At 51.3% G+C, this 23,455-nt stretch overlaps 17 protein-coding genes across 17 annotated transcripts; 11 read left to right on the top strand and 6 right to left on the bottom strand.

Annotated features, from left to right (window-relative positions):
* Positions 1–100: 100 nt before the first annotated feature.
* PPTG_05243 (hypothetical protein) lies at positions 101–1,685 on the top strand (the record flags this gene model as incomplete). The annotated part of the gene is made up of 2 exons (XM_008898755.1): positions 101–1,143; positions 1,205–1,685. 2 exons carry the CDS (start codon positions 101–103, stop codon positions 1,683–1,685), a joined length of 1,524 nt encoding a protein of 507 aa, XP_008897003.1.
* Positions 1,686–3,257: 1,572 nt separating this feature from the next.
* On the top strand, positions 3,258–3,458 carry PPTG_21649 (hypothetical protein; the record flags this gene model as incomplete). Its single annotated transcript, XM_008899281.1, has 1 exon — positions 3,258–3,458. The coding sequence occupies one exon, from the start codon at positions 3,258–3,260 to the stop codon at positions 3,456–3,458; it is 201 nt and encodes a 66-aa protein (XP_008897529.1).
* Positions 3,459–3,481: 23 nt separating this feature from the next.
* On the top strand, positions 3,482–4,024 carry PPTG_21650 (hypothetical protein; the record flags this gene model as incomplete). Its single annotated transcript, XM_008899282.1, has 1 exon — positions 3,482–4,024. The coding sequence occupies one exon, from the start codon at positions 3,482–3,484 to the stop codon at positions 4,022–4,024; it is 543 nt and encodes a 180-aa protein (XP_008897530.1).
* A 2,506-nt stretch (positions 4,025–6,530) lies between these two features.
* PPTG_05244 (hypothetical protein) lies at positions 6,531–7,006 on the top strand (the record flags this gene model as incomplete). Its single annotated transcript, XM_008898756.1, has 2 exons — positions 6,531–6,673; positions 6,751–7,006. 2 exons carry the CDS (start codon positions 6,531–6,533, stop codon positions 7,004–7,006), a joined length of 399 nt encoding a protein of 132 aa, XP_008897004.1.
* A 741-nt stretch (positions 7,007–7,747) lies between these two features.
* On the top strand, positions 7,748–9,812 carry PPTG_05245 (T-complex protein 1, zeta subunit). The gene is made up of 3 exons (XM_008898757.1): positions 7,748–7,942; positions 8,012–8,490; positions 8,574–9,812. The coding sequence occupies exons 1-3, from the start codon at positions 7,831–7,833 to the stop codon at positions 9,600–9,602; spliced, it is 1,620 nt and encodes a 539-aa protein (XP_008897005.1). The 5' UTR covers positions 7,748–7,830; the 3' UTR covers positions 9,603–9,812.
* Positions 9,614–10,359, bottom strand: PPTG_05246 (hypothetical protein). The gene is made up of 2 exons (XM_008898758.1): positions 10,105–10,359; positions 9,614–10,034 (listed from the first exon to the last, which is right to left on the bottom strand). The coding sequence occupies exons 1-2, from the start codon at positions 10,228–10,230 to the stop codon at positions 9,744–9,746; spliced, it is 417 nt and encodes a 138-aa protein (XP_008897006.1). The 5' UTR covers positions 10,231–10,359; the 3' UTR covers positions 9,614–9,743.
* A 51-nt stretch (positions 10,360–10,410) lies between these two features.
* PPTG_05247 (hypothetical protein) lies at positions 10,411–11,731 on the top strand. Its single transcript, XM_008898759.1, has 3 exons — positions 10,411–10,489; positions 10,583–10,784; positions 10,858–11,731. The coding sequence occupies exons 1-3, from the start codon at positions 10,435–10,437 to the stop codon at positions 11,567–11,569; spliced, it is 969 nt and encodes a 322-aa protein (XP_008897007.1). The 5' UTR covers positions 10,411–10,434; the 3' UTR covers positions 11,570–11,731.
* Positions 11,061–12,818, bottom strand: PPTG_05248 (hypothetical protein). Its single transcript, XM_008898760.1, has one exon. It carries the CDS (start codon positions 12,525–12,527, stop codon positions 11,652–11,654), a length of 876 nt encoding a protein of 291 aa, XP_008897008.1. The 5' UTR covers positions 12,528–12,818; the 3' UTR covers positions 11,061–11,651.
* On the top strand, positions 12,775–13,473 carry PPTG_21651 (hypothetical protein). Its single transcript, XM_008899283.1, has one exon. The coding sequence runs from the start codon at positions 12,977–12,979 to the stop codon at positions 13,442–13,444; it is 468 nt and encodes a 155-aa protein (XP_008897531.1). The 5' UTR covers positions 12,775–12,976; the 3' UTR covers positions 13,445–13,473.
* On the bottom strand, positions 13,354–14,598 carry PPTG_05249 (hypothetical protein). Its single transcript, XM_008898761.1, has one exon. It carries the CDS (start codon positions 14,465–14,467, stop codon positions 13,487–13,489), a length of 981 nt encoding a protein of 326 aa, XP_008897009.1. The 5' UTR covers positions 14,468–14,598; the 3' UTR covers positions 13,354–13,486.
* Positions 14,599–14,672: 74 nt separating this feature from the next.
* PPTG_05250 (hypothetical protein) lies at positions 14,673–15,828 on the top strand. The gene has a single exon (XM_008898762.1). The coding sequence runs from the start codon at positions 14,964–14,966 to the stop codon at positions 15,669–15,671; it is 708 nt and encodes a 235-aa protein (XP_008897010.1). The 5' UTR covers positions 14,673–14,963; the 3' UTR covers positions 15,672–15,828.
* PPTG_05251 (hypothetical protein) lies at positions 15,658–17,780 on the bottom strand. Its single transcript, XM_008898763.1, has 2 exons — positions 16,763–17,780; positions 15,658–16,698 (listed from the first exon to the last, which is right to left on the bottom strand). The coding sequence occupies exons 1-2, from the start codon at positions 17,735–17,737 to the stop codon at positions 15,889–15,891; spliced, it is 1,785 nt and encodes a 594-aa protein (XP_008897011.1). The 5' UTR covers positions 17,738–17,780; the 3' UTR covers positions 15,658–15,888.
* A 64-nt stretch (positions 17,781–17,844) lies between these two features.
* Positions 17,845–19,022, bottom strand: PPTG_05252 (hypothetical protein). Its single transcript, XM_008898764.1, has one exon. It carries the CDS (start codon positions 18,886–18,888, stop codon positions 17,953–17,955), a length of 936 nt encoding a protein of 311 aa, XP_008897012.1. The 5' UTR covers positions 18,889–19,022; the 3' UTR covers positions 17,845–17,952.
* Positions 19,023–19,396: 374 nt separating this feature from the next.
* PPTG_05253 (hypothetical protein) lies at positions 19,397–20,216 on the top strand. Its single transcript, XM_008898765.1, has one exon. It carries the CDS (start codon positions 19,488–19,490, stop codon positions 20,121–20,123), a length of 636 nt encoding a protein of 211 aa, XP_008897013.1. The 5' UTR covers positions 19,397–19,487; the 3' UTR covers positions 20,124–20,216.
* Positions 20,217–20,423: 207 nt separating this feature from the next.
* PPTG_05254 (hypothetical protein) lies at positions 20,424–21,666 on the top strand. The gene has a single exon (XM_008898766.1). It carries the CDS (start codon positions 20,528–20,530, stop codon positions 21,485–21,487), a length of 960 nt encoding a protein of 319 aa, XP_008897014.1. The 5' UTR covers positions 20,424–20,527; the 3' UTR covers positions 21,488–21,666.
* On the bottom strand, positions 21,523–22,343 carry PPTG_21652 (hypothetical protein; the record flags this gene model as incomplete). The annotated part of the gene is made up of 4 exons (XM_008899284.1): positions 21,523–21,889; positions 21,964–22,002; positions 22,177–22,253; positions 22,322–22,343. 4 exons carry the CDS (start codon positions 22,341–22,343, stop codon positions 21,767–21,769), a joined length of 261 nt encoding a protein of 86 aa, XP_008897532.1. The 3' UTR covers positions 21,523–21,766.
* Positions 22,344–22,795: 452 nt separating this feature from the next.
* PPTG_05255 (hypothetical protein) lies at positions 22,796–23,445 on the top strand (the record flags this gene model as incomplete). The annotated part of the gene is made up of 2 exons (XM_008898767.1): positions 22,796–23,408; positions 23,435–23,445. The coding sequence occupies 2 exons, from the start codon at positions 22,796–22,798 to the stop codon at positions 23,443–23,445; spliced, it is 624 nt and encodes a 207-aa protein (XP_008897015.1).
* Between the last annotated feature and the right edge of the window lie 10 nt (positions 23,446–23,455).

Here is a 23,455-nt window from a genome sequence, read left to right on the forward strand (position 1 = left end):
TCTGCAGTCCTGTCGCGGCATTTGGCCCGGCACTTACGTGTTTTTACGATCTTCCTGCAAAGTCACTCTACACTACTGCCCTTCTGCACTACTGCGCCTAATGGCACCTACGCTACGAAGTGGCGGACAGTCAACGAGTGACTCGGCGACGCGGCCTGCGTCACCTCAGGTTATGAGCCCAACTAGGGCACTGCAGGCGATTGAAGAAGGGTCTGGCGCGCAATGCGCTGGTTCTCAAGACCAAGGACATGTTCTCGCGTGTCAAGACCAGGTCCAGCAGACATTGGTTGAAAATACAGCCAATAAGGGTGATGCGACAATATCGCATGAGGAAGCGGAGCACCTCATACGCTCATTGGCTGGAATTCGTGGCGGACGACCGCTCATCCGCGTGTTGCTTGAAGGTCTTCAGAGCCTTCACCCAATACAAACCGACGATTCAGTACCACTCAGAAATTCTGCCCCGCCGCCACCGAGCGAACCAAGTGGCGACGGCAGTTCCAGTGGAAGCGCGAGCGCCAGCGACCTCGGCGAGTACCCGCGCGAGAACCTGCACCTGGACAACAACTTCCCGGGTGGCCGCTACGACGACAAGGAGCTGGTGGAGTACACCAAGGCTTTGAGGATCTCACCGGCCATCCAGTTGCCCAAGCTGCATACAAAAGAAGACTATAAGGTGTGGAAGAGTGAAGTGCCTCTTCACTTTGAGCCACGCACACTCGGTGACATCACCTACGGAGGCAAACGCTACGACGTGGACTTTGGCCTACGCAGGGTCAAATACACGGAGTGGTACAGAGCGAGAAAGAACAAGGCCTTCTCGGCCTTAGCATTGTCCTTGTCTGTGGATCTGCGCTCCACGTTCAAGGTCGACGAGATACGAGAAGAGATGGAGGCGGCATCCATCTTGTGGAGCTTCATTACGAAACACTTTGAGGCGGGCGACGGGATCAACCCTGATTACTTGTTACGTGACCTCATGATGAGGCTGATGCAACCAAACGAGTCGGTGACTAAGTACGCCGAGGACATCGAGTTGAAGGTGACCAAGTTGCGCCAGGCCAAGGGCGACTTCGAGGAGTGGCAACAAGCGAGTCAGCTGCTCTCAAACTCTGTGCTTGTCTTCCCGGACGTGACCAGAGAGTACGCCAACTAGCTCAATGATCACGACCGTAAGACACTACGACTAGCTGAAGTTCTGCAGCGTCTACGCGCAGCGGAACACCAGAGACAGCAACTGGAGTCGCAGTCGAAGCCAGCTACTGCCCCGCACGGCTCAAGTGGCACATGTCGGTGCATCCCAGAGCAAGGACAAGAGTCGCAAGCGTGGTAGTAAGCAGCGCAAGATTGGTAAGGGCGTTGTTGACAAGAAGGCTCGCATGAACTGTGGAAACTGTGGAGGAGACGGACACTGGTGGATGGAGTGCACGGAGACTACGGGCAAGCAGCTCAAGCCATCGTTGGAGGAGAAGAAGAAGAAGAAGAAGAAGAAGAGAGAGAGAGAGAGAGAGAGAGAGAGAGAGAGAGAGAGAGAGAGAGAGAGAGGGGCAGAACCAACCGCCCACGTCTCTCGTGAACTCAGTGCGTTGTGTACAAGTGGCGAACGGTGCGGCTGCACCGCAAGGGCTCTTCGCAGGGCTATCGCTCACGGCGCCGGCATCAACGAGAGTTGCTGCACCCATTGACTTGACGACGACTGGAGAACTGTGCAAGCAACGCCAGCTTCTGTTTACTCCCTAACGACTACTGCAAGTGACAGTGAGTCTACAGTTCCTACTCATGTTCAAAGAGCTTTGCAGACGCTGATTACGAAGGTAATGCAGAGCCAGTGGGAGGGCATCCAGCCGTCTGGACAGCCACCCACGTGGGACAAGATACTGTTTCAACTTGGTCAAGGCTTGAAGAGTGTTTCCGGTGGTGGACCTATGCTTGAGCCAGGGCGCACTACAGGTGAACCACGAGTGGGTTCATCTGCGCTAGGGGATAGCTATCAAGGTTCTCACTCGGAGACACACGGACACCAAGGACCTGGAGCAGGTAACGGAAGAGATCAGTGCGATGGACAACGACGTGTTACGCAACAAGGCCAAGGGTCAGAGCCAGCAGCAGATGGCTGCTAGCCAAGCTCGCATCGACGCGCTCACCGCACGGCCAACCCTGGCCCGCAAGCATCAACCACCGTCCTACGAGAGCAAGCTCGACGAAGACCTCGAGCTATGGTTTTTCGCCATCGAGCAATTCTACGCTGATTATCATCCGATGATGAACGATGAGTCATCGCAGTTTGTCATCATGGTGTCTACCCATCTGGGAGTTACGCCTATGAATTGGTATCGTCAGTTCGCTGTCGAATGTGATCACACTGGTCGAGCCAAGACTTGGACTATCTTCAAGGAAACTATGCATCGCCGCTTCCTGCCACCGGATAGGGAATATCGCCTCCATGAGCGCTTGTGTGCGCTTAGTCAGGGTTCGTCACTCCATGGTTACGTGGTGAATTTCCAAAATTTGCTCATCCAGTGCACGGTGTCCATCAGCCAGCTGGAACTCCGTATTTATTTCCAACAAGGGTTAAAGACGGAGACAGCAAATCACGTTCGTGAGAACAATCCGGCGACACTGGACGAGACTATCCAGCCATGCGGTTCAACGATGCTGGCAAACGTGCGCTCATGCTGGATAACGAGTGGCAGTCAAAAGCGACTTGCCACCGTTGCAAGAAAGTTGGCCACACTGCACCAACTGCCCTTTGAAATAGAGGCTCTCTTTTTGAAACGGGGTCGTGTGACATTTTTTTTTACGTCAAGGCTTGTGCCTCGAGCGTGTTGCGCTCGAGGAGGCACGCAGCCTAAACGATGATTGGCTACAAGCACGACTCCTGAAAGGTGGTTAACGTGAAAGAGGGTGTAACCGCTCACTGCCACGTAACGCTGGATGTACTGAACTACCACAACGAGGAAGAAGTCGATCTCCGCCACGTTGGCGTGGAAGATCACCACTTCGAGGACGGAGCCGTTCACCACAGCACTGGTGTAACAGATCACCGCCACGCGGGCGCAGTCGATATTCACCACGCTGGGGATATCGCTCTTCACCTCGAGGACGCTTTGGATCTCAGGTGCGTGGACCACTGAGACGCAGCCCGTCGCCGTCACGTTCATACGGCTGGCGTCTGGGATCGCCGACTCGTGGGACATCACCACTGAGACACTTTGGACCTCCGCCACCGCAGTGGCGTGACGGATCACCAAGTCACTATGGACCACCGCCGCCGCAGCAGCAGTGGCGTGATGGACCTCCGCGAGGGCGTAGCATGTCGCCACGCCGAGACGGTGACAGAGACGGTGGACAACAAGGACGACGTGGTGAGTTCCAAGGGTCACGTGACGGACCCTACGGCCCTGAATACGCACCCGATCGACCTGATTATCACCAAGGAACCGGATCCTGGCAGGTGAATGCAGTTGGACGACATGCAAGTATGCGACCTAGCACTACTGATGAAGTTGAGTGGATCCTAGACTCGGGTTCACAGGTCAACATTTGCGGTGACCTCGCCTTGTTCACTACGATCAGTGAGAACAAGATGAGCCGCCTTGGCTTCGCAAACGGCACTACTGAACACGCATCTATATGTGGTTCTGTGTTGCTTCGTGTTGTTAATCAGGTGACTGGGCAAGTGGAGGACCGATTGCTGGACGCCGTGGTGTACACCCCGAACGCCCAGGTCAATCTCATTAGCCTCGGCTACCTACAGATGACTGGACGTTACCAGTTGTCGTGTTCGCATGACCAACGCACAGCCTGGTTGTCCAAGCCGGACACAGTACTCAAATTCGAGATGCATGATCACATCCACCGGCTCCGTGCTGAGCGTGTGCCTGGTGTCATGGTGATGGTTGCGCTCAAGCAGGACATGGACAGCAAGAAGCAGATGGAGCTGCTGCACCAACGCTTCGGCCACGTCAGCATGGAGACGGTGAAAGCTTTTTGTCTACGAAACTCGACGTGGGAGTTAAGTTGAATGCAAAAGGACTGGACTCTTACGAATGTGTTGCGTGTGCGTCGAGTAAGGCAAGAAGGATGACTTATGCACGAATTCCTGAACGGAAATCGAAGCCACTTGAGACTCTGATGATGGACATTTGTACGCTCGACGTTGCGACCGTGAGTGGTGCGAGTATGTTTCTCTTGGTCATAGATGAAGCTACTCGTTATAAATGGGCGTTTCTGCTCAAGAAAAAAGCGAAGCGACATTCCATACCAAGGTGTTACTGAACCAGCTGCGGACGAAGCTACCGGATCTCAAGGTGATGCGTCCACGGAGTGATCAAGGTGGTGAATTCGCTAGCAATGCGTTGCGTGAATACTGCGTGGAGTACGGCATTACTCACCAACGCATATTCTCCTGAAGAGAACGGGATTGTGGAAAGAGCAAATGGAATTGTACTGCCAAGAGTGCGTGCAATGCTGGCAGCAACGCGGCTGCCGCACATCCTGTGGGGAGAAGCACTGCTTCATGCTGTGACAACCCTGAACTGGTTGCCGACCAAGCCGATGGGTTTGGTGACTCCGCTTCAGAAGTTGTTTCGTACAGCACCGATGCTTGATGACATGAGAATCTGGGGTTGTATAGCTCATGTGAGAGTTCCCCCCAGAGTCACGACAACGCAAAGAGAAGTTAGAACCCAGGGAGAAGCTGTCTTTGTTACTCGGTTATACTATTGGTACTCCTGGCTACAAATTTCTCGACTTGCAGACTGGTCAGGTGGTAACTGTGCGTGGACAGAACGTGCGCTTTCACGAAGAGTTTACTGCTGATGGAACTTATGTACGGCAGTTATTGGAGAATGCATTCCTTGATGGTGACCATCAACTACCTGAAACCGTACCTGTGGCCCGCATCAAGACGACTATGGAGACGAATGTGCCAGAGCAGGACGAAGCAAGTCCTGATACGAATCAATTACTTGAAGTACGACCTGAAGCCGAGGTATACCTGGAGACAACGCAGTGCTCCAGTGGGAATTTGCAAAGTGACTCACTCTCGACTGGTGAGAGCTCGGACTCGCAGCGAGGTGTTGCTGCACCTGCTGCTGTGACCGCTGAGGTGACGTCCCTCGAGACGACCAAGGCGAAGAAGAAACGACGGAAGCGCCGCGCGCGAAAGAAAGTCGGGGTGGAGAAAGAGCCAAGCGGTTTCGAGGTATTGCCTCCATCTGTTGAACCTTGCCCGAAGCGACCGAGGCGAGTTCAACGACGCAACGTTCGACTCTCGGATTACGTGGTTGGCAACGTGATGGCTACTATGGATGTGCCTATTCCGATGACGTACAAACAGGCTCGTGCTAGTAAGTTCTGGCCACAATGGAAATCTGCCATGCTTGCTCCAATCGCTGAAGGATCACGAGACCTGGAAGCTCGTGCCGCGCACAGTGGCCAAGAACACGAAGGTGATCTCTTGTCGCTGAAGTTTTGCTCTCAAGCGTGATGAGCGAGGACGGATCAAGAGATTCAAAGCTAGACTGGTGATTCACGGCTTCAAGTAGCATCTTGGAGTCAACTACAACGAGACCTACGCTCCCGTGATCAGATTTAAAACTATCGGTACGGCAATTTACTACGCTGTACAAAACTGTTGGGAAGTACTACAATACGATGTGAAGACGACTTTTCTATATGGAGATTTGGAAGAGATTATCTTTATGGAGCAGCCTCCCGTCTTCCAAGTGGACGGATCGAGTTTCATTTGCAGATTACTAAAGAGCTTGTACGGCCTGAAACAGGCGCCGAATGTTTGGAATCGCACACATCACGCGAAGTTGGTGACGGTGGGATCTGAAAGATCAGACTCAGACTACGGCCTGTATGTATTGAAGGATGGTGACGAGGTCAAGCTGCTGCTGACCGTGTACGTCGATGACCTTCTACTGATGGGGCCTCCCGACCTGTGCACTGAGATCGTAGCTGCGCTGCGAGAAACGTTCGAGCTAACAACGATGGGCACGGTCAAGTGCCTCCTGGGGGTTGAGATTCTGATAGATTGGCCGCGCCAACAAATCATTTACTGTCAGCGACAGTACGTGCTGGAGGTGCTGAAAAGGTTTCACATGGAGAATTGTAATGGCTGCGCCACTCCCGAGGCGACGGCGCCATCAAAAGCAGACGTACCTGCGACTAGTGAATACCTACCGTACCGAGAGCTGGTCGGTGCCCTCCAGTACCTTGTCATGGCTTTGAGGCCCGCAAAATGGTGAAGGTGTTGTCAATAGTTAGCGAGGACGACGAGGCCCATGCCTCTAAAAACTACGGACGATAAGATGGACGAGGTGACCGCCTCAGGAACTACGGACGAGGCACTTGCCTCTCAGACTTAGGACGATACGACGAACGAGGCAGCAGCCTCAAACTGATGAACAAGAACACTAGCAGTGGTAATCGACATGTGCTCTTGCGTGGGCCGAGCTAGCAGCGCTACGCTCGCATGGCCGCGCCACGACATGTATGCCACAAACCGACTTCAACAGCGAATGTCGACGGACGAGGCAGGACGTGTGGTGAACGATGGACTTGTGGACTGCTGCTTGCTGAATATATTGGATTACGCGACTACTGTGGGCTCGGTGGTGGAGCCTCTGGCTGTGTGGAGCGTGTCTGGCCTCCTGTCTTTGGAGTGCGTGTGATATCTACACCTCAAAATTGGAGCTCGAATGCCGTGATCAAGTGGGAGTATGAGATGGTGTACTACAGTAAGGTGTGTGCGGACTACAAGTGCCTACGGACCCATGCCAGTGCCAGTGTCCAAGATACGGGCAGCGCCCGTGATGAACCTACGATGCCCATCCTACCAACGATCATCGCTCGCGTTGGTGAAGCCACGCGGCTTACCGGCTTTACAGTTCACCGCGTGCCTGTACGGGGCAGTACGATGGCAAGTACTTGGCGAATGTATGCTGAAGGACATTGCTGGCTGAGAGCAGCCGTGATGGTGCTGCTGCACTATTGAAGGCGATGTATGGGGTAACTTAGTTTTAGTATAGGTTCATGGTATTGCGCGAATATACCTAGCGGTACGGCGGAGTCTGGGGCTTGGCGTGCTCTCTCTCAATCACTTCGGCTTCTGCAGCTCCGCGAGCACTGCAAGAGCGAGAGAGCCACCCGCACCAGACTTCTGCAGTCCTGTCGCGGCATTTGGCCCGGCACTTACGTGTTTTTACGATCTTCCTGCAAAGTCACTCTACACTACTGCCCTTCTGCACTACTGCACCTAATGGCACCTACGCTACGAAGTGGCGGACAGTCAACGAGTGACTCGGCGACGCGGCCTGCGTCACCTCAAATTCTTTATCGAGCAATAGGAAAATCGTATTGGGCACTTTTAATATGGCCATGAACATTTCTTGTTTGATAAGTTAATCGGATGCCTGCTTAGAGCTTTCTGTTAGTACTGTAAATCCTATTTTAACTTTTTTGAAGACAAGGTTAAAGAAGAATTAGTAGCACTAAAATAATTCTTCAGCACTTCAAGTCCATTTTGATTCTTTGCAGAATTATTCTCTGTTTAATCACAATAATTTTCAGCATTATATAAATTCATATTCATTACTAAAATAATTTATTTATTAAAAAATGATTTTAATCATTTTATTTAAGATTCGTTTTATTTTTTAAAAAAATGCTTTGAAAATAGCTTGCTCTTAAACTGTTTGCCGTGTAGGCCACATAATTGTACTGAAATGTTGGTACTCTCTGTAGCTGCAGCGCCATTCGCAATCCACCCCTCGCCGAGCTCCAGACACACAGCGAAGCTTTAGACACATCCCAACAGACATGAGCTACCGCGGTATGAACCCCAACGCCGAGATCGTGAGCAAGTCGCAGGCGCTCATGGTCAATGTGAGCGCGTCCAAGGGTCTTCAGGGTGTGCTCAAGTCCAACCTCGGTGCGTCCTCCAGCTTCCATCACAATCAACAAACTACAAAGATCTAACAATGATTGTACCTTTATGCAGGACCGCGCGGCACACTCAAGATGCTGGTGGGTGGCGCTGGACAGATTAAACTCACCAAGGACGGCAACGTGCTACTTCACGAGATGCAGATCCAGCACCCGACGGCAGCACTAATTGCTCGTGCCGCCACGGCCCAGGACGACGTGACGGGCGACGGTACCACTTCCACCGTGCTGTTCATCGGCGAGCTGCTCAAGCAGGCGGAGCGCTTCCTGGCTGACGGTCTGCACCCGCGTATTCTGTCGGAGGGTTTCGAGCTCGCCAAGGACGAGGTTCTGCGTGTGTTGGACGGCATGAAGATCACGCCTGAAGACATTCTTAAAGACCGTGAGCTTCTCTGCAGCGTCGCACGCACTTCGCTGCGTACAAAGTTGGACCAGAAACTCGCTGATCAACTCACAGAGATCATCACGGACGCCGTACTGACCATCGCTGTGCCTGAGCGCCCCATCGATCTGCACATGATCGAGATCATGCACGTACGTGGCATTGCTGGACCCGTCACAGCGTGGATATTTTATTAGAGATGCTGACACTTTTGTGTTTGATTGGATTTGTACAGATGATGCACCAGAGCAGCAGTGACACTCGTCTTGTCAAGGGTCTGGTACTGGACCACGGCTCTCGCCACCCGGACATGCCTACATCGCTTGAGAACTGCTACATCATGACGTGCAACGTGTCGCTGGAGTACGAGAAGAGTGAAGTGAACTCTGGTTTCTTCTACAACAGCGCCGACCAACGCGAGAAGATGGTGGAGGCTGAACGCAAATTCACGGACGACAAGGTGCGTCAGATCATCGAGTTGAAGCGCGAGGTGTGCACGGAGGAGAACAAGAAGAGTTTCGTGATCATTAACCAGAAGGGCATTGACCCTCTGTCGCTGGACATGCTGGCCAAGGAGGGTATTCTCGCTCTGCGTCGTGCTAAGCGCCGTAACATGGAGCGGATAACGCTGGCTTGTGGCGGTATGCCCATCAACTCGACCGACGATATGGACGAGTCTATGCTGGGTTACGCCGGTAAGGTGTACGAACAGACTCTCGGTGAGGAGCGCTACACGTTCGTGGAGGACGTTCAGCACCCCAAGTCGTGCACTATCCTGATCAAGGGCCCGAACGAGCACACGATCGCGCAGATCAAGGACGCTATTCGCGACGGTGTCCGTGCTGTCAACAACGCTGTCGAGGACAAGGGTGTCGTTCCCGGTGCTGCTGCCTTCGAGTTGGCTGCTCATGAGGCTCTCAACAAGTTCAAGGGTACAGTGAAGGGCCGTGCCAAGCTCGGAGTGCAAGCGTTCGCGGACGCTCTGTTGGTGATCCCTAAGGTGCTGGCGGAGAACTCTGGACTTGACGTGCAGGACACTCTGATCGCTGTGCAGGAGGAGCACCAGAACTCGGGTATGCCCGTGGGTATCGACCTCTTCTCGGGCGAACCTATGCTACCGGAGCAGGAGGGAATTTGGGACAACTACCGGGTCAAGCGTCAGTTTATCCACCTCGCTACGACACTGGCGTCGCAGCTGCTGCTGGTTGATGAGGTTATGCGTGCTGGCAAGCAGATGGGCGGTGGCGGCATGCCCGAGCAGTAAATAGGTGGGCGGACGCGTAAGTAGTTTATTTCCCCCACTAGTCCATCCACTCTTTACTCGCCGAGTCATAATAAACCGAGAAACCCCACAGTCACGAAGCCGCTTTTTTTTGCTGTTGTTGCTATATTTTCCTGATATTTTTCAGCGCACAAACAATAGATAAAACACCAGGATATCGGTGATTGACAGAGCTGCGATGACCATGTAGAGACAGATTTTCTTGCGATACGAGCGGTCGGCGATGATCTGCAGCAGATGACGCACCTGGCCGGTCATGCTCGAGGTCTCGGAGACCATATCTTTCGTGTCGTGTAGCTGCGAGCGCTGCAACTCCAGGTCCACGAGCACATTCTTGGCCAACTCCTCAGACTCGGTCACGGTACGACGCGTGCGCTCGATGTTGTCCGATGTGCGCATTAGTGACCGCACGCTCTGCACTCATCAATATACAATCAGTCTCGCAGCTATTAGCATGTAAGAGATCAACAGACTATTGACTCACGGGATCCGAAGAGAAGAAGGTGCTGTAGTTATTGAGGCTGTTGGGGTCCGGTCCTCCGCCTGTAACGCCGCTGCTATTGCCACCAGCGAAGATGCCGCCACCGTTGCCTCCATTGCTGTCGGACATGGCCACGCGAGGCCCAAGCAAGGCGGTCCGTTCCTCCCTGTTCGAGCTCGTGGTTGCTGAGTTTTTATGGAATTGAAATTGTTGCGGAAGAGGTCGATGTAAGATACCGTGGCTGATGACACCAAATGGTCAATGGCATAATGTGGTATGACACAGAATGTACATACATTTTGTGTTCATGACATAATTTTCATTTTGGGGACTATGAGCTTTGGGAAGACCAACTATCGCGTTGGCGGCACGCGTGGCGGCGCCGATCGTACGTCGCTAACGAGCTTTGAAATATGGTAATTGAGATGACATTGGAGTGTACTAAGTGTTCGTCGATTTTTTTTCCTTGTCGTTGCGCTAGAATTCAAATGGGAGGACGTCAAGAACGACAAGTATCGGGAGAACTACCTGGGCCACTCGGTGCAAGCGCCCGTGGGTCGGTGGCAGAAGGGCAAGGACCTCACATGGTACGCCAAAGCCAACAAGTCACAGCGTGCCGAGGCGTTGCAGGCGGAGTTGGCGCTAGCCAAGCAACGGGATGAAGATCTCATGAACGAAGCTCTGTACGTTGTGGGAAGGATAGAGTGTCATTTTTACAATTGAAGCTTACAAAGTACTTGGTGTTGTGATTGGTAGAGGGATTGCGCCGAGGAAACGCCGTGAACCTGCCGAAGGTTTGAGTGCGTCGGAGATGAAGGAGCTATTGAAGCGAGGAGAAGCGGAGCGAGATGGCATGGATGTGGAGCGTGTTGAAGGACTCGGAGCAGCGCCAGTGGAAGCCGAGGGCTTCGAAACAGGACCTAAGCGTACGCTGGCTGAGAGATATAAAGACCAACTCGTCAGTGGCAAAGCAGATACGACGTATGCGCTCCCAGGAACAATCAACAAGGAGATGACGGAGAGTGAGGCGAAGGCGGTGCGGAAGGAAGCGCGCAAAGCTGAAAAAGCAGCGAAGAAACTGAAGAAGAGAGAAAAGAAAGAGCGCAAGAAGGAGAAGAAAGCGAAACGCCACACTCGTGATTCGGACGAGGAAGATGGCAAGCAGCGTCACCGTCGCCACCACCGAGAGGATGCAGGGCGTCATTCGCGCTCACGATCTCGCTCGCGTTCGCCGAGAAGAGACCGAGATGCCGCTGATCATTCGCATCGACACCGCAGCGGACGATCCCGATCTCGTTCACGCTCACCAGCTGATCGTCACAGGCGTGGGAGCTCGGCCAAGGACTCTCGTGGTCGGTCGCGCTCTCCTGCCACCCGATACCGTCGTCATCGTCACCGGTCATCCTCTCCATCCCCAGCTTCTAGAAATCGCTCACGCTCGCCATCTCGATCCCGACGCTTTCATTAATCAAGAAGCATGTGAACATGTGCAGCTAGTTTTCTCTTCTGTTTCTATTGATTTGGAGTCACTACAAGTCTCTCGTCATCTCTTAATCAGATTTTGATGTCGTGTGCGCCTTCTTCTGCCGTCCGCAGCGTTCAGAGCTGCCATCCTTGAGCTCGTATGCTGGCAGGTAGTATCCCTCTTTACCGTCCTCGCCCTTCCTCCAGAGCTCTGGGTTCTGCACCGTATCGAAAATGTTTCCTAGCGACGTGTACCCGTGGTCGTACAGCGAGCAATACTCCAACTGGCAGTCCCGCAGGAAGCTCCACACATCGTCATACGTCCACTTCAAGATGGGGTTCACACGCAGGAAAGGAGGCCAGCCAGGGCTGCTCGGCGAAAAGTGCTCCATGTCTTCTGTATACGGGTCTCCACCACGCACACCCATGTAGATGCCTTTGATCTTGAGCTTGTCCAAGATGTCCTTGACGCCCTCCACGAACGAGCACTTGTATACGTGACAACTGAGCGCAAACTTCTTGGTACACTCCTCTGTGAACTCCCGCACCTCCGGGAATTGGTCGTACGAGTCGAAATACATGACCGGAACGCGCTGCAATTGCGCCTTGACACGAGCTTCCAGCTCCTCTTCCTGCAGTATGTCAGCCGAGACAAAACTGTTCCGCGGCGATGTAACAGTCGTCTTGGGGCCGTCTAGTGCCTCCTGCTCGGCCTTTAAGTGCGCCAGCTGCGCTTCCTCTAACACGCGCTTGGCGACCACAATGCGGAGCAGATGCAGCACGACGGTCGAGTCTTTTCCCCCGTTGAAGCTGAAGCAGACGCCCTCTAAGCCGAAAATGTCAATGGCACTGCGCACCACGTCTAGCGCCTTCTGCAGCCGCTTCTGCATGGCTACATCGGCGCCGGCGAAGAAGAGATCGAAGCGTAGCAAGGTAGACCTCATACCGTCGTTGCTGGTCATAATTCAGTCTTAAAATGCGTCGAAAAGGATCGGTATTCCACAGTGCTGGGTAGAACAGGTGAAGCGCTAGACGGTTGACTATACGATGGAGATAGCTGTCGCGGTATAGCTGGAAGCAGCAGGTAAAGCTACTCGAGTCCGTCGGTGCCGCCGGGTGGAAGTTGTTGAGTGGCGACTATGTCGGCGTAAACTGCTGACGTGGTGTAGGCTCAGATCTGAGCCAATTGAAAAAGATTTTTGGTATTTTGGCGAATAGGAAACGAGATGGTAAACAGACGAAATTCGAGAAAACTGAGGTCGTCCTGTACGAGCCTTGATTAACTTCCGACGTGGCGTTGTGGGCATTTCCTGTGATCGACCATCAATACCAGGTGCTGGGGCGGCGTGTGTGGTCGTCACCGTGTTCTCGAACTCTCGTGGCGTTCGCTGTGGCCGTTGTGGCGTTCAGGATGTGTTCTTTTGTTGGTGATGTTTCTGTAACTACTGCTCGAGTGGGCTATCACGATGCACTTACCAATACGATCGGTTCAACGCAATATGTAACGATTCTTTGTCAGAAACATTCAGCACTGCGCAGATGTGGAGGCAATGGCAACACGATGGAGATGCAAGCAGGTAGATTCTATAATATTAGATGGCAATTCAGTGTTTCCAAGGCTCGTCAAGCAGCTAACACTATCCATAAGGCGATGGAGGTGTTGAAGACTTCTCCGCTGCATTCGAACTTGCCAAGTAACACTGTGCTACTACTAGTACCAATTATAATAAAAGAAATGGATTTGGTGGCTGCTCGAGAAGTTGTGTGGTCGGAAACTTGCCACAACGTTCGAGAGTTCATTCAGGGTTGTGAACATTTGGCAACTTATTGCACATGCAAGCCAGTGAATCATTGTTATGCTTTGAATGTGGCTTACTGACAATGAAATGTGATGCCTTTTGCCCCTACTACGACGTATTTATCAAACTTCCTTCAGGTGCTTCTCGACCCATTGATGTCTTGTATGGAGAGCCTTCTTGGATACATCAGCATCGGGCACGTGTGCAGCGAAATTGTGCCACCCCCCTGGCCAAACATGAAGTTCTGCCTGCACGCCGCTTTCCCACAATGTACTCGCGAACGCAACGACTTCATCTCGACACACTTCTGCCGACCCCACCTCCAGATACGTGGGCGGAAGCCCTGATAGATCTGTCACGAGTCCCGGGACTTCAAAGTCCTTCACGTCGGGCGTTCCCCATCGTGTACCAAGCACGCAGCGCCATGCAAAGCGGTTGCTTCGACTGCTCCAGTGCCCTCCTTCAGCCTCGAATTGGTGAGCACTTACACTATCGCAGCGATCATCCAGCATGGGGGCGACGAGAAGCTGACCGCATACCTTGGGACCTCCACGCTCCCGAGCCAAAAGCATCACACCAGCACAGATTGCGCCACCTCCAGAGGTTCCAGCGACCAGAAGGCGATCTGGATTAATGCAAAGCTCTGCAAACTTGTCACCAGCCCACTTGAGTACTGCGTAGGCGTCCTCAAATGGGATGGGTGCCGGGTGCTCAGGTGCAAGACGATATTCAGGCGAGATGACGATGGCATTGCACAAATCGAGATATGGTGCAAGGGCTGTCAAGCCAGTAAAGCGGTTGCCCATGATCATACCGCCTGGATGATAGAAGAGAATGGCAGGGTGTTGCTTGGTCGCATCAAAACTCGAAGGGCGAAGAATTGAAACCTGGATATCTCCATTAGGCCCTGCAATGGTGCGCTCCTTATGGGTGCTACCTGGAGACAGAGCGAGGGTCGGTTCAGCTGAGGCGCCAATTGAGGCCCCTTCACGTAAGGTAGGGAGATCGTCGATGCCATAATAGAACGGCATACCGTCGGCAAACGCTTGATCAATCACTGTCTTCAACTCAGGATCGTAGGGTGGTCGAGGGGGAGTGCTCATAGTTCGTGCAATAGTTCGTCAACAGCTATGAGGGCGATTCAGTGTGAGAGCAAGGAATGTTAAATACCTAGAAATTGTGACTGTTGAATGGTGAGAGCATGGCTTTAGGCATGTTCTTGTGGTCCTGCTCGCCTTCCCAAAGTGTTCCACTTCGCAATCACCCATGTACCACAGGCGAAAATACAGCACCATCTTTCATATTTCACTGGAGTTTGAGTCTCTGCTGTATCCACATGCAACCCGTGGTCATTTGTCACCACCCCTTTCGGTGCTGTGGCCTTAGGCTCATTAGCAGTCCAATAGCTCCTGCAGTCTTTCTGGAAATTGATTGTTCTTCACCTTCTAGCTTGAGATTTCAGGCGGCCTTTCTCAATGAAGGCTAGTTCTGCTAGCTTCCTCATTCTCCAATTTACTTCCTATTCGGCAACTTCCAGACACGCCCTAACGCGCTTACAAGCTTAGCTGTATTTTACCCGCGTTGATCACTCAAGCAACGATGCAATTCGGTTCATTCTTCTTCTTCCTGCTTTCGGCTTTCGGAGCTGCCGCCGAAGACGAATGTCCCCCGACTGAGGTCGTGAAGTTCGCCGAGCTTTATGCTAACCCGCATTTGAATCCGTGCCAGAAAGTCTCTGCCGGCTTCTCGATTGCTCCGCCAAAGGGCTACCCTACAGACCAGCAAGTCAAAGCCATGTGCGCTTCCGACGAATGTCGCGCTCTGATCGAAGACGCCCTCGCACTGAAGCCCGCAGATTGCTACTTGTCGTTTGTGGGCGTGAAACTGAACGCGTACAAGTTGGCCACCACCTTCAAAGATGCATGCAAGGTTGACATGGACAAGAATCACGAAGACGGCAATCACCATTCGACTCCGATGCCAACTACGTACCACCCAACGCCAAAGCCGACCCATGAAAAGTACTATTCAACACCGAGGCAAACTGACGCAAAGTACACGACTCCCAAACCCACCGAAGAGAAGTATCCGAAGCTGACAGAAGATAGCAAGAAATACCCGAAGTCGATGGACGACAAAGGCCACCACAAACTGTATGAGCCGATGATTGTCAATAAGGCGCACCGAGCTGAAAACGACAAGGTGAAGGATGCGGACAATGTGAAGCCACCGATGAACGGCACAGCTCTCGAGCTCTTTCCGATGCCCAACACGACCTACAAGGCAACTGCGTCACCCGAGGCGTAAAAGTTTGCTCATTTAGGACAAACCACTAAGATGAGTTGCTAGCTATAGCTCACAGAACCAACGTGAATACTTTTCATGCGATATCATAAGCTTCTGGAAGCAATAAACCGTCCTACTGTTATAACAATTAGATGTTGGTGTTGCTTACGAATAAGTTTCCATTGCTTCAAACGCACGAGGGTCTTCTTCACCACCAATTCTCACAGCTTCGAGAGTTTTACTCCACAGATACAATTTCGTCGATAGGAGATACTCTGGTCTCGTGGACAACTGGGGCGACAACCTCATTCTGCTTCGTCGAGTAGACCTCAGAGACGAGTACTTTTGCGTTCAACCACACACCAGCAACAGAACTGGGCGCGTGCTGCATCAGCTGGTCGTGTAAGAGTCCATTCTCATATCCTGATGCCGGGACCGAATATTCTACTGTTGATGAGGAAAGAGATGCGCAGGCGACGGCAGCGTCGGCTTCGACGACCGATACGCTTCCAAGCTGCCAATGACGCGGGTTCTCCACATCAACACATGCTGGCACCAAGTTATCAGTGTCACAGTCAACGCTCTGCCAAGTCTTGGACTCACGCATGAGCGCCACACACTGTTTCGGATTCAACTCGTGTCCCTTAGGCACAGCCCAAATGGTAGCCTCCATGCGTTTGGGAGTAATATTGTCCGGTGATGGCAGGTTCACTCCACATTGTGCCACGCCTGGGAGTGATTCTTCATTCAACAAGTTCCTGTTGACGCCTAACTGGCCGTCTGCGTTGAGGAAACCATACTCAATCTCGCTGGTTTCTGGACGAAAAATGATGAAGTTTTCATCCGGAATCCCGATATTTGTCTTGGATTCGTTGAATCGACAAGCTGGAAATGGAGCAAGAGGCAGCGGCGGTTCTTGCCAGTTGCAAACAGTGTCCTTCACGAACAGGAGTTCCTCTCCGTATGTAAAATAGTCGACGCCGCTCATGAACACTATACGCTTCCCAACACGAAGCAGTTCTTCAATCGTAGGCCATTTTGTGCCGTACTATTGCTCTCACACACAATAATTAGGACTCTTTTATAGCCACCTATACAATAAAAACACTCACCGCCAGCTCGATCGGTTGTAGAATCTCCTCTTCCGGGAAATATTCCTTCAAATAGTCCAGAAGTTTACCGACTTTTTTCCACCTCATCAGGTTCGTCTCGTCATCGAAGAACACCATCAAGAACTCGTCCTTATGCTCGGGGGCATGAAGCCAAGTAGACAACTCACGTAACGCCTCCTTCAGCGGTCTCTGCTCATTCGACGGGATACTACTCAGACTGGGCTTGCACCCAATGGTCTCGGAATCCCACTCAATACCGGTACCCATCAATTTCGCGATCTCATTGAAAACTTCGATCATCCCGTCCAGTAACTTGGACTTGAACCCTCCACAATGAGCGATGTGTAAGTCCCCATCGAACCAATGCACATCCAGCTCAATGAACCTTACGCCCATGTGCAATTGGTCTGTAAGAGAGAATAATTGGTCGTTTGTGTGCACCTTCATGCCTTTCTTGAACCAAGAAAAGTAGCGTAGATAACCTTCGAATACATGATCCTCCACTCCGTAGCCATCAGCCAAATTAATGGCCGAATTGTGTGTACCGGGCAGAGTTGCAGAGCAAAAATTGCGACGATATGCGAGTTTACGTTGCAGTTTTAGCGCCTTTTGAAGCCACTGGTCCACCTGGACACTGCCGTGCTTGCAGACAATGGCGCACACACCCTTTTTGTCGCAGTGTTTGATCTTCTCGCATTTCACGTCGGCGGGAACCAAGTCAGGAACACTATCGAGCACTTGAGCTTTGAATTGCGCGCTATCTAGAGCAATTTGGTCGGTAGAAATCGTCCATAAAGTGTCCTGGGTGGAGTCGAGCTGAAGGTGGAGCGGGTCTTGGATTGGAGGGATACCTGCAGAGGTAGAGATCGAAAGAGCGGCGAGAGCGATGACAAAGAAGGCGGAAAGGTAGCTGGAACTAGTTGGAGCGATGTAGAGCGCGTTGCTGCGGCGCCACGCCGACGTGAAGCGCGCCATCGCCGCTGGAATCAGGTTTAGCAGTTGTGTCTGAGAGTTATTTTCTCAGATGTGATGTAGAACACATCAGTTTGTGTTAAAATGATGTAAGATAGGAACACGTCAACTTGACATCTTCAAATCACTTCAAATTGGTCATGTTAATGCCTCGCTTCCTAGATATGCAAATGCAATGCTAAGTATCCGTCTCCTACACTTCACTACCGTTTTGCTCCTTATGGCGTCACTGTGTGTGCGCGCTCGTGGTGGTCCTCGCTCGTCGGACTCGATTTGCTGCCCGTCAGCTTGTCCTTGACGTCAATAACCATCTCCTTTGCGCGCTCCACTAGGCTTGGCAACGCTGTTGACGGCGATGACAACGACGACGGCGATAACGGCGACAACGACGTCTCTGCGGCCGTGATCTGGTGGCTCAAAGCGCTGAGGTTGAAGTTTTCGTTCAGAGTTGACTTGACCAGCGCCTCGACCGTGTCAGATCCACTGAAAATGCCACCGCGGTTTTCATCGGGGTGGTGGCGGTCGGACTTGTCGACGAGGATAACATCGTTATTTTCATTGCCATGGTCCTGACCACTCTGTTTGAAGAAGTCGGTGTTAGGGTCCTTAAGCTTGTCCCCGCTTCCGAACAGACCCGTAGATTTGTCGTCCTTGTCGCTTCCAAAGAGCCCGGTGCTCTTGTTATCCTTTTCCTGGTCGCTCTTGCCGAAGAAACCTCCCTCCTTCTCGTGCTGCTCCTTCTCGTTGAAACCGAGCGCGTTGTCTACCGCACCCTTAATACCCTTCGACCGACCGTTCTTCTGATCGTAATTGCGTGCTGTCGTATTCAAGACCTCCATGGCCTTAGCCGTCGCACCCATGGCATTGCGAGCAGAACGGATCTCTGCCTCGGATGGCTGTGGGCACTTGTTGATCTCGTGTGAAACTCGCTTCAGGTCGTCTGCCGTGTCCTTGGCGGTACGCATGTCGCTCCGCATGTATGAGGTGGCAGTGTTGATGAAGTGGTTGCCATGACGACTGTCGTACTCAGAGAGATTCTTCTTAAGCAGCTTGAGGCATCTGGCGGCGTCGTCGGCAGTTTGGTTGAGCACCTGCTCGAGAGAGGCGAACTCCTGCTCTTGTTCAGCAGTAACGTTGATGTCGGACTTGCCCATGCTTTAGCTTGTTGCAGTTGTTGTTATTGGTTGACTTGTGAGCTTGAGATCACGTTTGGAAATGACCAAGATGTGCTATCGTCGGATGATGTGATCTTGAGCATCGATTAGCGGTACTCTTGTTGGCGGACGTCTCCCATCGTCAGAGTTTGAGACATCGCCCATCAGAAAAATTTGCAATCCTTCATTTGCCGGAAATCGAAAATAATATGGATAACAGCGGAAGCGACACTCCACTTATTTCTGCAAAAAAAAAAGTTAGGCTTTTAGCGAGAACCAAGATTTCAAGCAAATATGACCTCCTCTCCGGACAACCGAGGTTCTCTATTCATGAGTTTATACACCACTATTCACTGCAGACCCACCCGCGATTGCTAAGTAAAGTAGGCTTAAAACGCACACACATACACACTCATGAAAATCAAATGGATGGCCATTTATCATCATCAACTTTAGCAAAAAAAATAACGGTACAGTTGTCGCATACAGCCATCAATTCGTGGAAACCCGTTCGACGTAACAAGGCTTACCACTTCACAACGTAATCGTCAGGGCAATAAACACAATACAAATCTGAGCGTACAAGTGCTACTCATACCATGGGCAAGTCCGACACCAGCGTCGCTGCGGAATTCTTCAAACTTGAGCTACTGCTGATCCAGACGGCAGATGATGCAATTAAATGTGTTAAGGCCTTGAAAACCAACCTCGGCGTCTACGACAGGCGCCATGGGCTGCACTTTGCCAACACGTCTAAGTCGTTCCTGAGGGGCAACATTCGTACAGCGAAAGATGCGGCTTCAGAGCTGCGACTTGTGGCGGACCAGATTGCCAAAAGCAAATTTCTATCCGATTGGGAAATTGCCGCAGCTCGTAACAAGATGAACGCTGCCTCTGATGCCATGAAAGAACTGAAGAGGCAGGCACGTGTCTACGACGAGATGAACGGGAAGCCCAAAGGCATTATCCGCATCATAGACAACGTGCTCATCGGGACACGCGTCAAGAAAAAAGGGAACCAGGACGACGACGCAGTAGACACTATCGATACCGTGGACGCAGTGGTGAAGCTGACGTTTCGGACAACTTTCAGTGGATTCCATGCCTTGAAACGTCAGATTTCAGTTGCCGAGAAATCACTGTCGCCGTCGCTAGTAGAGCGCGCAAAAGATGTGATGGAGGACGTAGTGATCAAGCTTAAGGGAACCCCTGCCACTCGGAGTGTAAGCATCTGAACTCGATGCACCTGAGAAGCGTACACTAGACTTTAAAACTTCGTAGTTATTAAAATTACTGTTTATATATACATTTTTGCCAAATGCGACATTGCTTGCTGAAAGACATGTCCGGAGTTTTTTTTTTTTTTTTTTCAAACACCATAAATCAAAGTAAGATTCGTCAAAACTGAATTACGAGTTGTTGAGCTTACCCACAGATACACTTACTCGCATACACTTGCGACAAGATTCATCTAGGAGAACCATGTTGTCTCAAGCTAGTCGAAGTATATCGGCAGCCACCAAATGTAGCCACCGCAACACCGTTCGAGGCTCGAGGCTCGACATCTTCCTCATTTCCAAAAGTGATCTCTAAGTCACAAGTCAACCTACAACAACAACCACGCAAGCAAAACTCAAACATGGGCAAGTCCGACCGCAACGCTACCGCTGAACAGGAGTTCGCTGCTCTCGAGAAGTTGCTCGTCCAAACTGCTGACGAAGCTACCCAATGCCTCAGGCTGCTCAAGAAAAACCTCTCCGACTACGACAGTCGCCATGGCAACCACATTATCAACACCGCCAAGTCGTACATGCGGAGCGACATGCGCACCGCCAAGGACACGGCTGGTGACCTCAAGCGTGTTGCTCATGAGATTAACAAGAGCTCACAGCCATCTGAGTCGGAGATCCGCTCGGCCCGAAACGTGATGGGTGCAACAGCCAAAGCCATGGACCTCCTGAACACGACTGCACGCAACTATGACCAGGAGAAGGGTCGGTCCAAGGGTGTCAAGGGTGCGGTCGACAACGTGATCGGCAACAACGACAAGGAACGTCACGAGAGAGAGGGAGGCCTCTTTGATAAGAGCAAAGATACGGAGAAAGAATCCAAGGGTACTGGTCTCTTCGGCAAGAGTGACAAGGATACGGAAGACAAACACACCGGTCTCTTTGGCAAGGATGATAAGCACAAGGAAGAGAAGCAAACCGGTCTCTTTGGCAAGGATGATAAGCACAAGGAAGAGAAACGCACCGGTCTATTCGGTAAGAGCGATAAGCACAAGGATGACAAGGACAACAAGCACGGCCTTGGTCTGCTCGGAGGCAAGACCAACCACCACCACGACGAACGCCATGGCGGTGTTTTGAGTGGATCTGACACGGTTGAAGCGCTGGTCAAGTCGACTCTGCGTGAGAACTTTAACCTCAGCGCTTTAAGCCACCAAATCACGATCGCAGAGAAGTCACTGTCGGCGTCGCCGGGCTTCGTGGAGCGTGCGAAGGAGGCGGTGCACGAGGTGAAGGAAAAGCTCAAGGGTGACAAATCGAGTCCAACGAGTAAGAGCCATCACGCTCACAAGCACGGTGTGAACCCATGAGCTCGAGGAATCCACACCCTGCCCGATGAATTTCGCTGTATTCCAAGGTACATTTTTTGAAATGAATGAAGAGGGAATCTTAATTCTTGAAATGAAAAATGCATCAACGATTGATCTTGAGTTGTGCACGTTTGATCACAAAGTAGTCCGCACGATCAATCACGGCATCAGTTGGAGCTTCATTACATCCAATGCTAATTGGCCATCCGTTTGGAAAAGCTCTTGAAACTCTTGCGTTTTTGATACGGCATCAAAATTGGCGGTGATAATTGCTTCGCATTAACTTTTGAGCTTTGTCGCGTGATAACGATCAGAAATCTCGAGCACCCTTGCTACCGATTCGATGGTCAATGATTGGCAAACTTTACTCTCACAGAGGTGCTTGAGGCTTTCGATACCGAACTGCGATCATTATCACCGTAAGAAAAAGTTAATGGCAACTTTATGTTTTTAAATTGATGAAGAGATGTACGTACCTGATCAGCAGCCACGAAAAATCCCATCGCATCATCATCCTATACACAAAAGCGATCGCAATAAACGTACTCCAGCATCAACAGAAACATTTTTCGGCTCACGCCTGCAATAATGATCTCCTATGAGTGGCGTTCCCGCATCTGCCGAAAGTCAGATACACATTAAAACTTCCATCCTCAAAAATACAGACAATACGTTGAAGTACAGCATACATCGCCCATAAACATAGCACGGAAGCACTGAGCTCGCATGCAAAGGTTCTTGTGCCCGAATATTCGAGTGCCTTCCACTTCAACCGTAAGAAAGAAAAGTTAGGAAGCTGTCGACACTTAAATTTTACAGTTGCCTAAAGCATACCTTCGAATACCACGCCACTCATTACCGGGTTATTCATCAAAGATAGTACAGTATTTTCTGGTAAGGTAAAATATCAAAGCTCGGACACACGACATTTTAACAAGAAATATTACAGTAGGAAATGACCAATCGGATCGTCTGTTCAAATTATATCAGCCAATACAATCGCTTCATTTCTCAAATTTTGTTATGTATGTATTGCTAGATGCTACGCTGCTCCATGTATGTGTTGCTGGAAATGGAATAGCCGGGTTAGCGCGTACTTACTGTATAGCATTTGTGTAGCCGGACAATTTGTTCAAGCGGACACTCGTAATAGCCAATCACAAACGCGAAATGTACAGAGAAAAACCTTGTTACAATGACACCATTGATCATTTCTTCAAGCGGACAGGACTATTTTTAACCTATTTTTGATTGGGCTATGTACATTTCGCAGCTCTTTGTTGTGTAGCCATAATTAGGCAGAACGCAATGACGCGCGGCCGCAAGCGTGCGCCCGGAGGGCGAGGACGCCAGCCAAGTAGCTACCAGAGAGAGGTCGACTCGTACGCAAAGCGGTTAGAGGTGATCACCTTTCACGACACGAACGGAATGCCCGCCACGTTAGACAAGTTTTACGACCATCAATCAGCAAAAAAGCAAGAAAACAAACGCAAAAGAATTTACGAGTGGATTAAAGATCGATCTCGTATTGAATCTGTCTGCACATCCTCGACCAAGGCCAGTATGAAGGTTCTTCGAGGTGCAGGCACTGCAACTACAATCTCTGCTGCAGGTGAAGAAGCTATTACCGAGTGGATTAAGTCACTGCGTGAGGAAGGCGTCCCTGTATCCAGGCTAATGCTGGAGCTTAAAGCCAAGACCATAGCCGAAGACGAAAAGGTCCCGGATGGTATATTCGAAGCTAGTTGGACATGGCAGCAAGGGTTTCTCCGTCGTCATAAGCTAAGTCTACGCGCTAAAACTCGACAAGGCCTAAAGAAGCCGGAGGCCATGGAGGCTGATGCAAAGGCATATTGGGAGGAAGTTGCAAAAACCAAGATTGAACTAGGTGTGGACAAAATATTTAACGCCGACCAAAGCGGTGTGTGTTTTGAATACCTACCTAAGAGAACTATTAACAAGCGTGGT

The sequence above is a fragment of the Phytophthora parasitica genome (assembly GCF_000247585.1).
Source record: "Phytophthora parasitica INRA-310 unplaced genomic scaffold supercont2.7, whole genome shotgun sequence".
NCBI classification, from domain to species: Eukaryota; Oomycota; class Peronosporomycetes; order Peronosporales; family Peronosporaceae; genus Phytophthora; species Phytophthora nicotianae.